Below are 15,994 nucleotides of genomic sequence, written 5' to 3' on the forward strand. Positions count from 1 at the left end.
TTTTCACTCAAAAAACCGAAATATCGACGGAACAGCCAAACTAGCGCCGCCTATCGGCAAAATTACGCCATCTAGCGTGTATTGTATACACTGGTTGTTCTACTTTGTAAACTGCTTTTAGTCCGTTTTAAATTTAAATTTAATCTAAACCTAGAGTACTATCTTTTAGCTTGAGCATTCAAGTTCAATGCTAGTACCAGACGTAGTACATGTTTCATTCACAACTAGATTAATGTAATGGCGACGTATCAAATGATTGGGGCTACCCCGGGTAAACAATGTTTTACCCCCCTCATTGTGGACCGTTCTAAAGTTATGACATAGTTGCCGGAAATGGCATTATCAGGCAGGCATTGGCATCGGCTTAAACTTGGCACAGTTTCGGTACATTCGCGATGCTAATTTAAGCACAACAGAGGCGATAAGCTGAAGATGGTGCCTTTTTTTGCGGACTCGGATAAATGTTTGTGGGCTTGACCCTAACCATTCCGAGTTGTTTTGATAAAAGTCCGAGAATGTGTATTAGAGCGCCGCCTTCGGGGCTATAAAAGGCGCACCCCATCCACTGGCATCGTTAGTCGCGATCGCGCTACAAACTCGTCAAGTTCAGTGGATATCTAACAAGTGAAAGTGATTTAGTGCTTAGAAGTTTCAACAGTCTAAGCAAAGGATATAACAAGGACCAAAGGCTCAGCAGTGTCCTGACAAAAATGGATTACCAGTGTTAACTACCAACAGGATACTCCTGTGCGAAAAACTTAACATAAAAGTGAACATTTTCCAAATACAATGGCGAACAAAGTGATTGCTTTATCCTTGTGGCTGCTACTGATCTCATTTGTATGGGCCGAAGATGGAGACATTATAATGAAAGATGAGGATGACGAGGATATAAAGTGAGTGAAAGGATTGTGCTAATGTGAAGTTGATGAAAAAAATTCTCGTTTATAAATTGGTGTTTCACTATACAAATCAATTTTATAACCGGATGGCAATGTTTAAAGCACATCATATGTATATGTGAAAAAGTGTTTTTGATTTAAAAGTGTCGAAACATTTTATTATAAAATTTAAATAAAGTCAAGAAAATAAAAAATGAAAAGATTAATCCTTATGGTTTATATAGTGGCACAATTTATTTTTTTTAGTGTGTTGAAGTGTTTTTTTATAAACTTAATTTATTAACACATTTGAAAGTAACATTGTTACAAAATATTGTACGAAATATGGAAATAACAGTTCACGGCTGTTGAAACCCGAAGTGATAATGAATTCCTAAATTTTCATTAAAACACTTACGTTGAATGTGTATCTGGATTTTTTTTAGAATTTGAGAGAATACATTTTATGGTTTACGAAGTGGTTTTAATATTTTTCTTTAAAATGAAGTGTTGTCTTAGCTTAAATATTTAAATATGAAAGCATATCCTTGCATCATCACAGGTCGGGATAAAAATTTATACATTAAGTCGCAAGATTTTAGAGGTTTAGTTTTTGGGAAGACTGATTTGGAGGAACTTTTATTAGATTTCTATGTTTTCTAAACCAAAAAAATATTGAAAAGTTAAAACCAACCAAATAATGTCCTTATCTTACTTTTTTTTTTAATAATTAGCTTGGCTATGTTTCGACTCTAAGTTTTATGGACTTTTTTTTAAGAAACTCGGATATAATTTTGACAAAAACTAAACTTTTGTTATTCTCAGTTCTAATTTCAAATTTTAGGGACTTATTTTTAAGGAACTCAGATATGGTCTTGTCAAATACACCAAAAAACATTTAATAATATTTGCATTTGCTATAATCCAAGCTTTTTATCTAAATGATTGCATAATTTATTTGCGAATTTAGCCCGCTGCTCCAAGCCGAACCGGAAACCGTCGATAACGAGAGTGCTCGCAGCGAACGCCACATTAGCTTGAACTTCCTCCAGGGCGCCCCGCCAGTTAGGTAATGATAAAGTCGGAAGAAAGCGCGATAATTCGCCAAGTTCAGCGGGGATTATATAACTGGATAATGTATGTTATTTTGCAGTGCGAGATACACATATGGAGGCTCAGGAGGAGGCAGTGGAGGATATGGCGGCGGCATTAAGACGTCATATTCTGGTGGTGCTGGTTTTGGGTAAGCTGTAACTTAGGGCTACTTAGATTGAACTTCCTTTAACATATCTTTAAATCATAGAGGAGGATTGCTAACCAAAACCTTGGGAGTATTTGGCATTGGAAAGGGGTGAGTAGAGGCCCCCAAAAAATGTGTATCTAATCTTTAAAGTGACATCTTTTACAGAAGTCAGGGAAATTTTTACGGAAGCGGAGGCCAGATCCTGGCAGCCTTTGGAAAGTGTTCCGCCTTGCAGCTGCCCTCAAATGTCCAATCCGAGTGCCACAATGGGCGCTGTAAGGTTTTCTGCCCCGCAGGCTATAGCTTCGCTCAGGACATACAGTACCTGGAGATGTTCTGCAGCAATGATGGATGGATTGTGGCCAACTCTGCGTTCACGGAGGTGCCACCATGCCAGGCTCAATGTCAGCCTCGGTGCCAGAACAACGGCATCTGCATCTCGGCCGGAGTGTGCCAGTGCCCGGAGAATTACTACGGCCCTGTGTGCCAGCAGAAGAAGTCCGTATGTGCTTCATTTCCAAAGGCGCCGAGGAACTCCAAAGTTTCCTGCAAGAATAAGTGAGTTTTTTTGTTTTAAATTATTAAAGATGCTATGGCACCTAAAACCCTACTTTCATTGCAGTATTTGCCATGCCGAGTGCATGCGGGGATTCCAGTTTCCTGATGGCAGTGGCATCACAAACATTGAGTGCCGCAACGGCCAGTGGGTGCACACCAAAACGGGGCTTTCCAAGCCCCCGGATTGTGCCCGTTAGTAATGCCAATAAAAAGTTGCAACTTTTTCTGATTATAATTTTTTTGTTTAGCCACTTGTGCCCCTGCCTGCCAAAACGGAGGTCAATGTATAAGCTTCAATGTCTGTCAATGTTCGAAGATGTTCCGGGGTGCCCATTGTCAATACAGTGAGTATAACAATAAAGGTTTTTCCATATTTAATATGTGGGTGAACATATTGAGGACATTTTCTCTTCTTTTAAAAAACTCGATTGCATTTTTTTTAAATCGACTTTAATTGTATGATATTTTACAGATATCCAGAGTTGCAATGTGACAAATACCAATTTTAATGGCAACTACAAGTGTGCCTATGAAATGGAGGAGGCTCGTTGCACATTTAGCTGCCCTCAGGTACCGGGATTGAAGATCCAAGGGCGTATTGACATAGAGTACAAGTGCACCTATCAGCAAGGACAATATCTTCCTGCACCACTACCAAAGTGCATATTCCGTAAGTTTTTACTACTTAAAACTACAAAAATATAGAAAATATCTTTTAAAAAAATTATTTGCAACATTTATTATTTATTATTTGTCATAAGAAGTTATTCAACAAAAAAAGGTTTATTAAATTAAGTACTTTTATAATAAATATTATTTGAAAAAGAGCTTTTATATATTTATAATATTTATATATTAAATCTAAGTGTTTACTATAAATGCAAAGAAAACTTATATTTCTAAACCACAATTCTGCAGCACCGGGGTACACCATTCGCTCCACATCGTCCACACACGGTGAAATGCATCATGCGGGGGGAAGCTATCAGCGCGGAATGAGTGCGGAACTGGGCTACGAGATCCGAACCGAACGCGAAAAGCTATTGGCCTTGCTGGCCAAGTATCGAGATATAGAAAGAAGAAGTGTACGCTAAAATTATATTTTTATACAAAAGCCTCGACATTAATCAAATAAACTAAATAGGAATGGTGGTCATCGGAGGAAACTGTTGTCACCTTGAGCAGCTATTCCCTGTACCAGAGCAATGATTTGGATATCGTCATTGACAAAACCCCTCGACCAGCTCTTTGCACCACTTGGGGTGGCATCAACATGAAGACCTTCGATGGATTGGTGTTCAAGTAGGTGCAAAGTGATTAAATCAATTTTATTTAAATTTGTTAACCCATTTTTCCTTTAGGGCACCTCTTTCCTGCTCGCACACGCTGGTTACGGACAAAGTATCGGGTACTTTTGATATTATCTTAAAGGCTTGTCCTTATGGCTCTGGCTATGGTTGCGCACACACCCTCAAGATTCTTTGGCAATCCGTACTCTACACCTTCGAGAATCTGAGTAAGTGTTTATTGTTTATTTTAATCATATGAATTTGTATAGAGGAAAACACTCCCATTTAGATGGCACCATGCAGCTGTCCACGCCCATCAAGAAATTGCCCATGCCTGTGCAAGTAATGGGCATGAAAGTAATGCCCGTGGCCCAGCATGTTCAGATCGATCTGGAATCCGTGGGCATCAAACTGGACTGGGACCATCATCAGTATGTGTCCGTGCATGCCGGTCCCCAGATGTGGGGAAAAGTTGGTGGTCTCTGCGGATCCCTGGACGGTGACACCAACACGGACTTGTCCTCCAGGACGGGCAAGAAACTGGCGACTGTAAAGGCTTTCGCTGACGCCTGGCGCGTCGAGGATCACAGTGAACTGTGCCAGGTGGAGAACAGTGCCGAGATGGAGTTCGGCATGGACTCCTGTGAGCAGACGAAGCTCCAGAAGGCTGTCTCCGTCTGCGAGCGTCTGTTGGCCAATGAGAAGCTCGGCGATTGCATCAAACCCTTCAACTACGATGCCTTGATCCGCACCTGCATGGCGGACTACTGCAATTGTGCCAATCGGGAGCATCCGGAGAGCTGTAATTGCGATGCCATCGCCATGTTGGCCAAGGAATGCGCCTTCAAGGGTATCAAACTGGCTCATGGTTGGAGGAACCTGGAAATATGTCGTAAGTATTTTTCCAAACTAACCCAAACGATTGCTTATAGACAGCAGAAAAAACCGAAAAAAAGGATTGTTTTAAAATACTTGAGTATGTCTTGAGTCTTGAAATTTTTATATTTAATATTTAATAGTCAATTAAGAAGTACCGTTTTTTCGTTTGTAAAAAAATTCGTCATTGTTAAACAAAACTTATAAGCATTTATTTACAATTCATTTTTTAAAAGCTTAAACCTTTCAGAGGAGCTCAACATATACCATGAATTGCGTTGCATAAGTATTTTAAGAGATTTTCTTGAAAATTTTATTTTAAACACTCACACAGAAAATTGAATAATTATTAAATGAATATACCTACATATTTTTTCCAGCCATCAGCTGTGGCTTTGGACGCGTTTATCAGGCCTGCGGTCCCAATGTGGAGCCCACTTGTGACTCGGACTTGGTCATTCCCGCCACGAGGGGTGCCTGCAACGAGGGGTGCTTTTGTCCGGAGGGAACTGTCCAGTACAAGGATGCTTGCATCACCCGCGAACTTTGTCCGTGCTCGCTGCGCGGCAAGGAGTTTAAGCCGGAGTCGACGGTGAAGAAGAACTGCAACACGTGCACCTGCAAGAACGGCCAGTGGCGTTGCACGGAGGACAAATGTGGCGCCCGCTGTGGGGCCATTGGAGATCCGCATTATCAGACATTCGATGGCAAGCGATACGATTTCATGGGCAAGTGCTCGTACCATCTGCTGAAGACGCAGAACATGTCGGTGGAGGCGGAGAATGTGGCATGTTCGGGAGCCGTTTCGGAGGCCATGAGTTTCGTGGCACCCGATGACCCATCCTGCACCAAGTCGGTGACCATTCGATTCATTCTGCGTGATGGTACTCCATCGGTGATTAAGTTGGACCAGGGCCTGACCACCATGGTAAATGACAAGCCTATTGTGAAGCTGCCCAAGATGCTGGGTCTGGGCGAAGTCCTCATTCGACGCGCCAGTTCCACCTTCCTGACCGTGGAGTTTGCAGATGGAATTCGGGTTTGGTGGGACGGAGTTTCGAGGGTCTATATCGACGCCCCGCCCAGTTTGCGTGGCCAAACGCAGGGTCTGTGCGGAACCTTCAACTCGAACACACAGGATGACTTCCTAACGCCCGAGGGTGATGTGGAGACGGCCGTGGAGCCTTTTGCCGACAAGTGGCGCACCAAGGACACCTGCCAGTTCAAGGCCGAGACCCATCAAGGACCTCATCCCTGTACTCTCAATCCGGAGAAAAAAGCCCAGGCGGAGAAGCACTGCGACTGGATCCTGCAGGACCTCTTCCAGGACTGTCACTTCCTGGTGGAACCAGAGCAGTTTTACGAGGACTGCCTATACGACACATGCGCCTGCAAGGACGATCTCTCCAAGTGTTTCTGCCCTATTCTGTCGGCCTATGGCACTGAGTGCATGCGACAGGGCGTTAAGACCGGCTGGCGTATGTCCGTTAAGGAGTGCGGTGAGTAAAGAACCCGAATTTAGGTATATTACAGATAATCAAAATAATTTATGTAATTTTTTTACACTCATTCGGTAGCTGTGAAATGTCCCATGGGCCAGGTGTTTGACGAGTGCGGCGATGGCTGTGCCTTGTCCTGCGACGATCTGCCCAGCAAAGGCTCCTGCAAGAGGGAGTGCGTCGAGGGATGTCGTTGTCCGCATGGAGAATATGTCAGCGAGGAGGGTGAATGTGTGCCCAAGCAGAAGTGCCATTGCTCGTTCGACGGCATGTCCTTCAGGCCAGGCTACAAAGAGGTGCGCCCGGGCGTGAAGTTCCTGGATCTTTGCACCTGCACGAATGGCGTGTGGGATTGCCAGGATGCCGAGCCAGGTGACAAGGACAAGTACCCACCGTCGTCGGAACTGCGCTCAAAGTGTGCCAAACAGCCGTTCGCCGAGTTTACGAAGTGTGCCCCCAAGGAGCCGAAGACCTGCAAAAACATGGACAAGTATGTGGCCGATTCTTCGGATTGCCTTCCCGGATGCGTCTGCATGGAGGGCTATGTCTACGATACTTCCCGTCTGGCCTGCGTTCTGCCCACCAATTGCTCCTGCCATCATGCCGGCAAGAGTTACGACGACGGGGAGAAGATCAAGGAGGACTGTAATCTGTGCGAGTGCCAGGCTGGCAATTGGAAGTGCTCGAAGAATGGCTGCGAATCGACGTGCAGCGTCTGGGGAGATTCGCACTTCACCACCTTCGATGGCCATGACTTTGACTTCCAGGGAGCCTGCGACTATGTCCTGGCCAAAGGAGTTTTCGACAATGGCGATGGCTTCAGCATAACCATCCAGAATGTTCTCTGCGGCACAATGGGCGTGACTTGCTCCAAATCTCTGGAAATCACGCTGACTGGCCAAGCTCAAGAATCGCTACTTCTAAGTGCGGATTCTGCTTACAGCACTGATCCCAATAAGTCGCCTATTAAGAGTTAGTAAACATCACTTTTAAATATCCCCAGTGAATAATTTATATTATTTATTTTAAGAACTCCGAGACAGTGTGAATTCGAAGGGTCACAATGCCTTCCACATTTACAAAGCTGGTGTTTTCGTCGTAGTGGAAGTGATCCCACTGAAGTTGCAGGTGAAATGGGACGAGTTCACGCGGGTTTATGTAAAACTGGGCAACGAGTGGCGCCAGAAAGTCACTGGATTGTGCGGCAACTACAATGGCAACAGTCTGGATGACATGCAGACACCTTCGATGGGTTTGGAGACCAGTCCGATGCTCTTTGGCCACGCCTGGAAGTTGCAGCCCCACTGCACGGCTCCAGTGGCGCCCATTGATGCCTGCAAAAAGCACCCGGAACGCGAAACCTGGGCCCAACTCAAGTGCGGAGCTCTGAAGTCGGATCTCTTCAAGGAGTGCCATGCCGAGGTGCCCCTGGAGCGGTACTGGAAGCGCTGCATCTTCGACACCTGTGCCTGCGATCAGGGCGGCGACTGCGAGTGCCTCTGCACCGCCATGGCTGCCTATGCGGACGCCTGCGCCCAGAAGGGCATCAATATCCGCTGGAGATCCCAGCATTTTTGCCGTGAGTAGTATTATACTAAAATATCCTTATTACACCCTTTTGCATCCCTCAAACTAATCCTATAAGTCAAACTGCTGTCAGACCTTTAACGCTTTATATTAACACAAGACTAAAGTTTATTTAACCTCTTATCTTGTAGGCAAGTATTGTAGTTATTGTCTTTGAATCATGGACAGCAAATAATGATTACTAAGAAATATATTGATTTTTTAAAAGATGTTTAATTTTTAAATTTGAATAATTCTACAATTTTTTTTTAAATATTTAATTATTATTATTTTGTGATTATTAAAATAAGGCTTATAATTATGATTATGATTACGGTCCCTGGTTTGAAAAGAACGATATTTTATTTTGTATAAATACTTTTTACATAACTAAGCCTTAAATTTTTAAAATATGCAGCCATGCAATGTGATCCCCATTGCTCGGATTACAAGGCCTGCACTCCGGCCTGTGCGGTGGAGACCTGTGACAACTTCCTCGATCAGGGAATCGCTGAGCGGATGTGCAACCGGGAGAATTGCCTTGAGGGTTGTCACATCAAACCCTGCGACGATGGATTTATCTATCTGAACGACACATACCACGATTGCGTACCCAAGGCGGACTGTAAGCCAGTGTGTATGGTCAGAGAGGGCAAGACATTCTACGAAGGTGACATTACCTATACGGATTCGTGTGCCACTTGCCGATGCTCCAAGCGAAAAGAGATCTGCAGCGGTGTGAAATGTGATGTTCCCGCGACGACAGGACGTCCTGCTCCTTTGATTGAGGGCACCACGGTGCAGACTCCTCTGGCTACCCAAAATCAGACCAAGTGCGTCAAGGGATGGACTCGATGGTGCGACAAGGATCGGGACACCTCGGACAAGAGTGTCCGGCTGAACGATGAGGAGAAGGTGCCTCGTTACGATCGCATGGAGAATGTCTACGGCACCTGCCTCAAGCAATACATGAAAAAGGTGGAGTGTCGGGTGAAGGGAACCCACGAGGCTCCAGAACAAATGGACGAGAATGTGATTTGCAATTTGGAAGAGGGTCTGCGATGCATTGGAAAGTGCCACGACTATGAACTGCGCGCCTTTTGCCAGTGCGACGAGGAACCCGAGGCCGTGACACCCAAGCCCACGGAAAAACCTCAACTCGGCCTTGGCTGCGATGCTGCCATTGTGGAGTACAAGGAGTTCCCCGGCGATTGCCACAAGTTCCTGCACTGTCAGCCCAAGGGAGTCGAGGGTGGCTATATCTATGTGGAACAGACCTGCGGGGAGTACATGATGTTCAATCCCACGATGTTTATTTGCGATCACATAGCCACCGTCACAGAGATCAAGCCCAGCTGTGGCCTGAAGCCAAAACCAGAGCCGGAGCTGGAGCCCATTAAACAATGTCCACCTGGAAAGATAAAATCGGAATGTGCCAATCAATGTGAACACACCTGCCATTACTATGGCAGTATCCTGAAAAAGAGAGGTCTCTGCCAAATTGGTGAACACTGTAAGCCGGGTTGTGTGGACGAGCTGCGACCGGATTGCCCCAAACTGGGAAAGTTTTGGAGGGATGAGGACACCTGTGTTCATGCCGACGAATGTCCCTGCATGGACAAGGCTGAGCACTATGTCCAGCCTCATAAGCCCGTGCTCGGGGAATTTGAGGTTTGTCAGTGCATCGACAATGCCTTCACCTGTGTGCCCAATAAGCAGGAGCCTGTTCCCAAGCCAGATGGTGGGTAAAAACTAGGCATAGAACATATACCACATCTCATGCAACTCTTACATTTAAGGTGGTGAAGAGGAGTTGAAACCTTTGGTTCCCATTTTCCCTGTTACCGTCACTCCACCGCTGCAATGTTCACCAGAACGGTAAAATAAAATATATTCCAATTTTAACCAAATAATAGTTGAGATATATCTATTTTCAGCCTCATTGCCAAGATAGAGAACACTGCACACTCAGAGCCTGACAGCATTTTCAATGCCAGTTCTCAGTTGGCCCCCGAACATAGCCCGAAAATGGCTCGTCTTACGAAAGATCATCCAAAGGGCAGTTGGTCACCCAGCATCAACGACCAGATGCAGTACTTGGAACTGAACTTTGGCAAACCAGAGCCCTTCTATGGTGTAATTATGGCTGGTAGTCCTGGATTCGACAACTATGTGACCCTCTTTAAGGTGAGTTCTTAGTAGTTTTACTATTTACAGAGATAAATGTTATTTGCCATTCTAGATCCTTCACAGTCATGATGGAGTTGCTTACCACTATCTGGTGGACGAAACGGAAAAGCCGCAGATGTTCAATGGTCCCCTGGATTCAAGGGCTCCGGTACAGACCCTTTTCAAGATTCCCATCGAAGCGAGCTCCCTTCGCATTTACCCACTTAAATGGCACGGCTCCATTGCCATGCGTGTGGAACTGCTGATTTGCGGAGACAAGGTGGATCCTCATCCAGTGCCCACAGTGCCAACAATCCCACCCGCCACAGAGCGACCAGCTCAACTGGTGGATCAGGAGTGTATTGATCTGATGGGCGTGGATGAGGGAAAGATGCACCAGGACCAGGTTCAATCGAGCAGTTTATGGCAGCAGCCCAATCAGGGAAAGAAATCACAGTTGTTGGAGCTACTTAAATTGTCCACACCACTTGCCTGGCGACCACTCGCAAATAGCCAAAACGAGTTCATTGAGTTTGATTTCCTGGAACCCCGGAACATTTCCGGCTTTGTAACAAAGGGCGGTCCGGACGGATGGGTCACCGGCTACAAGGTGCTGTTCTCCAAGAAGAAACCCACTTGGAACACGGTGCTCTCCACCAACGGACAGCCACGCATTTTCGAGGCAAACATCGATGCAGAAACAGAACGCAAGCACCATTTCAAGAATCCCATTCTGACGCAGTACATCAAGATTGTGCCGGCTTATTGGGAGAGGAACATTAATATGCGAATTGAACCACTCGGATGCTTCTTACCATATCGTAAGTCAGATTCTCCATTAAATGATTGCACTAGACCATAACGATCTTTGCTCTATGTATTTCTTTTCATAGCTGAAGTTCAACGTCAAGTGCCTGTTGAGGAGACAAAGCCAACAAAATGCAATGTCTGCGATGGCGTGACTACCACGAGTTCAAGCTCCGAATGCCAGTGTAGGGATCAGCTCTTCTGGGATGGCAGTAACTGCGTCCAGCACAATCTGTGCCCTTGCATCGAGAACTATGTTAGCTATCCGATAGGCAACAAGTTCGAGAACTCGGCCTGCGAAGAATGTGTTTGCGTGCTTGGTGGCCATAAGAATTGCAAGCCCAAGAAGTGTCCACCCTGTCAGGACTCGAAGTTGCGTCCAGTGATCACCAGCGACTGCTTCTGTAAGTGCGAGTCCTGTCCCAAACATCAAAGACTGTGCCCCTCCAGCGGAGATTGCATCCCGGAGATTCTCTGGTGCAACGGAGTGCAGGACTGTGCCGATGACGAGGATGCCAGCTGCAGTGACTCCTTCACCGTGGAGCCCGAAATCAATCGGGAAAAGAATGAGAGTGAGTTCTGAACGAAGTGAATGAATACGAACACCCATTTAACATGTTTACCTTCCTCCAGCTGAAGTCATCACATGTCCCGTGCCCGTCTGCCCGCCTCAGATGAAGATTAAAATAACGGAGAAGAAGTCCAGAAAGATGTCCAAGATGTTCACCTTCTCGAAACAGGTGTCGATCGTGGACGACGGCCAGACTATCACCAAGACCAAGTTCATCTCGTCGAAGGAACAGATTCTGGCCATGCCCAGTCAGGAATTGGACTACCAGCAGGAGGAGCAGTGCGACGAGTTCACATGTGTGCCCATTCCCAACAAGCAAGTGGACAAGAACGAGACGGTCACATGCACGGAACCAAAGTGTCCGGAGAAGTACGATGTGGAGCTGGACATGAGCACGGCCAAGGTGGGCGACTGCCTCAGATACACCTGTGTCCTGCGACCCAACAAGGACGATGTGTGTGAGATTAGCGGCAAGAGCTTCACCACATTTGATGGCACCGTCTTCAAGTACGGACCCTGCAGCCACATCCTGGCCAGAGACATTCACAAGAGCAGTTGGTCTATATCGGGTGGGATATTGATCTTTTAATATAATAAGACATCTTATTAATTAAATATTTTATTTTATTTTCAGTCCATCAGCAATGTAGTGATGAGACCCGCAAAGTTTGTCACAAAGTGATCACCATTCAGGACACCGAGGCCGGCAACGAATTGATTCTCCTTCCGCACATGAAGCTCAAGTTCAATGGCTTTGAGTTCACAGTGCAGCAGCTAATAAACTCGCCCATTTGCAAGGCTTCGTTTGTGGTCTCCCAGCCGGGCAAGACCCTGCTGGCCGTGTCCACCAAATATGGCTTCTGGGTGCAGCTGGACGACATCGGAATCGTCAAGGTGGGCATCTCATCCAAGTTCATGCGCACGGTCGACGGTCTGTGTGGCTACTACAATGGAAATCCAAAGGATGACAAGAGATCGCCGGATGGTCAAATCATTGCAAATACCGAAAGGTTCGGCGATAGTTGGTATGACAAGCGAATTCCGAAGGACCAATGTGGCGATCTCAAGTGCTCCAGGGAGATGCAGGCAAAGGCCTTGCAACTCTGCAACATTATTCAGTAAGTACTTGGACATAGTATCATATGTGATTTTTAAGTTAATTATATTGTAATCTATCTCCACAGTCATCCAACCTTTGCTCGTTGCCACAAGGCCGTCAATTACAAGCAGTTCCTCAACAATTACTGCCTGGAAGCTGCCTGCAACTGCATGACGGCTAACAATGGGGATCCAGCCGCCTGCAAGTGCAACATTTTGGAGAGCTTTGTGAAGAAGTGCCTCAGCGTGAATCCGCTCGTTCAGTTGACCACCTGGAGAGCCGTGGCCCAGTGCGAGATCAATTGTCCCGCTCCGTTGGTTCACACGGACTGTTACAAGCGACGCTGTGAGCCCTCGTGCGACAATGTCCATGGCGACGACTGTCCCGTGCTGCCAGATGCCTGCTTCCCGGGCTGCTACTGTCCGGAGGGAACTGTCCGCAAGGGACCCAACTGTGTGCCCATATCCGAGTGCAAGGACTGTGTGTGCAATGCCCTGGGTGCCTCCAAGTACATGACCTACGACCGCAAGAGCTTCAGCTTCAATGGCAACTGCACATATCTGCTGTCGCGTGATGTGGTTCTTCCCGGAGTGCACACGTTCCAAGTGTACGCCACCATGGACGACTGCAAGAAGCTGGGACAGCCGACTCCAGTGGAGGGCGGCAGTTGCGCCAAATCTTTGCACATCTTGAATGGAGATCATGTGATCCATGTGCAGCGTGTTCCGCAGAAACCCAAATCCCTGCAGGTTCTGGTCGATGGATTCGAGGTCAAGCAGATACCCTACAAGGACAGTTGGATAAGTCTTCGTCAAGTGGTGGGCAAGGAGCTGGTGCTCTCCCTTCCCGAATCCCATGTGGAGCTGACGGCCTCTTTCGAGGATTTGATATTCTCCTTGGGCGTGCCAAGTATCAAGTATGGCAGCAAGATGGAGGGTCTCTGTGGTGATTGTAATGGAAACGCATCCAATGATCTTCAGCCCAATCCGGCAAAGAAAAAGGCAGGAGTGGATGTGATCCAGAGTTGGCAGGCGGATGAGCCGAAACTTGGTTTGGTGGAGGAGTGCCTCAGCGAGGATGTGCCCAAGGAGCAGTGCATTCCCCTGCCGCCGGAGAAGGATCCCTGCCTGCAGTTCTACAATGCCGACCTCTTCGGCAAGTGCCCCCTGGCCGTGGATCCCATTTCGTACGTTTCCGCCTGTCAGCAGGACATCTGCAAGCCGGGAAACACCCAGCAGGGAGTTTGTGTGGCCCTGGCAGCCTACGCCAAGGAATGCAACCAGCATGGAATTTGCACCAACTGGAGAAGACCTCAGCTCTGTCCCTTCGAGTGCCCCAGCGACATGGTCTACGAGCCATGTGGCTGTGCCAAGAACTGCGATACCATCAAGGCCATGTCCGAGTTCGATGCAGTGAGCCTCAAAAACCAGGCCGTCGTCCACACCGTCAAGAGTGATGAGATGTGCTTGAGTTCGGAGCGTTTCGAGGGCTGTTTCTGTCCCGCCGGAAAGGTAATGGATGGCGGCAAGTGTGTCCCCGAATTAGCCTGCACGAAGTGCGACGATGGCGTCCACTTGCCTGGCGACAAATGGCAGAAGGACAAGTGCACCGAATGCCAATGCGATCCGAAGGGCAAGAGCTCGTGTGTGGAGAAGAAATGCCAGGTGGAGGAGAACATCTGTGCCGAGGGCTACAAGCCGGAGACCATTGTCAGCGTGCAGGAGTGCTGTCCCAGGTATCGCTGTGTTCCGGAAACCAAAGACCCGGCCAAGCTGTGTCTATCTCCTCTGATGCCCATCTGCGGACCCGGGCAGTTCAAAAAGCAGAAGATGGACGTGAACGGCTGTCCCCAGTATATATGCGGTATGTCATAAGTCTACCAAATATGTGCTTAGTTTACCAACAATCCTTTTCAGAGTGCAAGCCCAAGAGTGAGTGTGAGATTGTTAAGCTGCGGGAACTGCTACCAGGCGAGGTCATTGTTAAGATCGATGAAGGCTGCTGCCCCACTCAAAAGATTGAATGCAAGCCGGAGTTGTGTCCACAGGCACCAATCAACTGCAAGGAACGGTTTTACGAAGTCAAGACTGTCAAGGAAAACGGGATGTGTTGCCCCATTCACAAATGTGGTAAGCAAAGGAACCTTGTCAGCATTAATACCCCATTTAAAAAAAAAAACCATTCATTACTTTCAGTACCTCCCAAGGACCTGTGCATTGTTCAATACGAGCTCGATGAGACCTCAAAGTTCACCAAACCAGTGGGTGATAAATGGACGCATGCCAAGGACGTGTGCAAACAGGAGACATGTTCCTACGGTCCGGATGGCAATGCCCAAGTGGTCAGCACTTTGGAGCAGTGTTTGACGGATTGTGCCCCCGGCTTTAGCTATCAGAACTTGAACACCAAGAAGTGCTGTGGCAAGTGTGTCCAGACCTCTTGTATTTTCGAACAAAAACTATACGAAGTCAATGCGCAATGGAAATCGGCCGATAATTGCACTAGCTACAGCTGTCTCAAGAAGGATGGACAGTTTTTGGTAACCACCTCGAATGAAGTTTGCCCGGATGTGGGTAGCTGCCTGTCCCATCTCCTATATCAAGATGGCTGTTGCAAGCGATGCAAATCGGAACCTCTGGTGGAGGACAAATGTGTGTAGACCCTATAAGTTGTTAAATTTCCCTATTATAAAATTATTTTAATTTACAGCCACGTGTTTGCCTGTTTCTCTGGCCGAATCGCGAACGAAGGAGATCCTTAAGTTCCCTGTTCCAGGACATGGCTCCTGTGTGAATGCCGATCCCATTCAGGGATTCACCGACTGCGAGGGTGCCTGCTCCTCCGGATCCAAGTACAACACACTCACCGACATGCACGAAAAGTTCTGTACCTGCTGCAGCATCAAATCCTATCAACCGATCTCAGTGAAAATGATTTGCCAGGATGGCCACACGTTTACACAAAAGGTTTGTAGGGGCCACACTTTGGTTGTAAAGGAAATTATTTGACATTCTCATTTCAGCACGAGGTGCCCTCCAATTGCGGATGCTCGCCATGCTCGGAATTCGCAGACACCGCGATCGATGTGAGGATGCAGCCGGATGTGCAGTCGCCGCTACTGAACTTACTCGGCAACCATTACACTAATAAATTCAAGACAGTCATTTGACTAGATTTAAGTCTATCGAACATTTGTAATAAAAATTTTAAAAAAATGTTAGCTTGTTTTGATTGTGTTTTACCAGTAAGTACCAGTTTACCAGTACTTAAAAAATAGTTTCATGTAGCTTCTGAGTCTAAGAACTTTGTTTTAGAGCACTTTCAGATATACAAATGTTTAATTGTAAAGATTGAACTTGGGTTTTAAAATCAATTCAGTGTCAGCATTGGTTAATAGGCAAAAACTGATTTTAAACTTTATCAAAATTTGTTCAAA

The 15,994-nt window shown here is 46.6% G+C and overlaps 1 protein-coding gene across 2 annotated transcripts; it reads left to right on the forward strand.

Annotated features, from left to right (window-relative positions):
* Window positions 1-585: 585 nt before the first annotated feature.
* Window positions 586-15,766, forward strand: LOC128258011 (hemocytin). 2 transcript variants are annotated; one of them, XM_052989400.1, is made up of 27 exons: window positions 586-896; window positions 1,852-1,950; window positions 2,035-2,124; window positions 2,185-2,232; window positions 2,290-2,682; window positions 2,747-2,874; window positions 2,931-3,026; window positions 3,155-3,352; window positions 3,601-3,767; window positions 3,827-3,984; window positions 4,044-4,198; window positions 4,261-4,863; window positions 5,228-6,346; window positions 6,425-7,318; window positions 7,377-7,925; window positions 8,331-9,653; window positions 9,712-9,790; window positions 9,850-10,099; window positions 10,155-10,902; window positions 10,975-11,460; window positions 11,522-12,028; window positions 12,094-12,577; window positions 12,644-14,421; window positions 14,475-14,687; window positions 14,754-15,209; window positions 15,268-15,524; window positions 15,581-15,766. In XM_052989400.1, exons 1-27 carry the CDS (start codon window positions 790-792, stop codon window positions 15,725-15,727), a joined length of 11,532 nt encoding a protein of 3,843 aa, XP_052845360.1. In that variant the 5' UTR covers window positions 586-789; the 3' UTR covers window positions 15,728-15,766. The 2 variants fall into 2 exon arrangements, with proteins under 2 accessions (XP_052845360.1, XP_052845361.1); XM_052989401.1 differs by having other exon boundaries at window positions 2,293-2,682.
* The last annotated feature ends 228 nt before the right edge of the window (window positions 15,767-15,994 follow it).

The sequence above is a fragment of the Drosophila gunungcola genome (assembly GCF_025200985.1).
Source record: "Drosophila gunungcola strain Sukarami chromosome 3L unlocalized genomic scaffold, Dgunungcola_SK_2 000002F, whole genome shotgun sequence".
In the NCBI taxonomy this organism is placed as follows: domain Eukaryota; kingdom Metazoa; phylum Arthropoda; class Insecta; order Diptera; family Drosophilidae; genus Drosophila; species Drosophila gunungcola.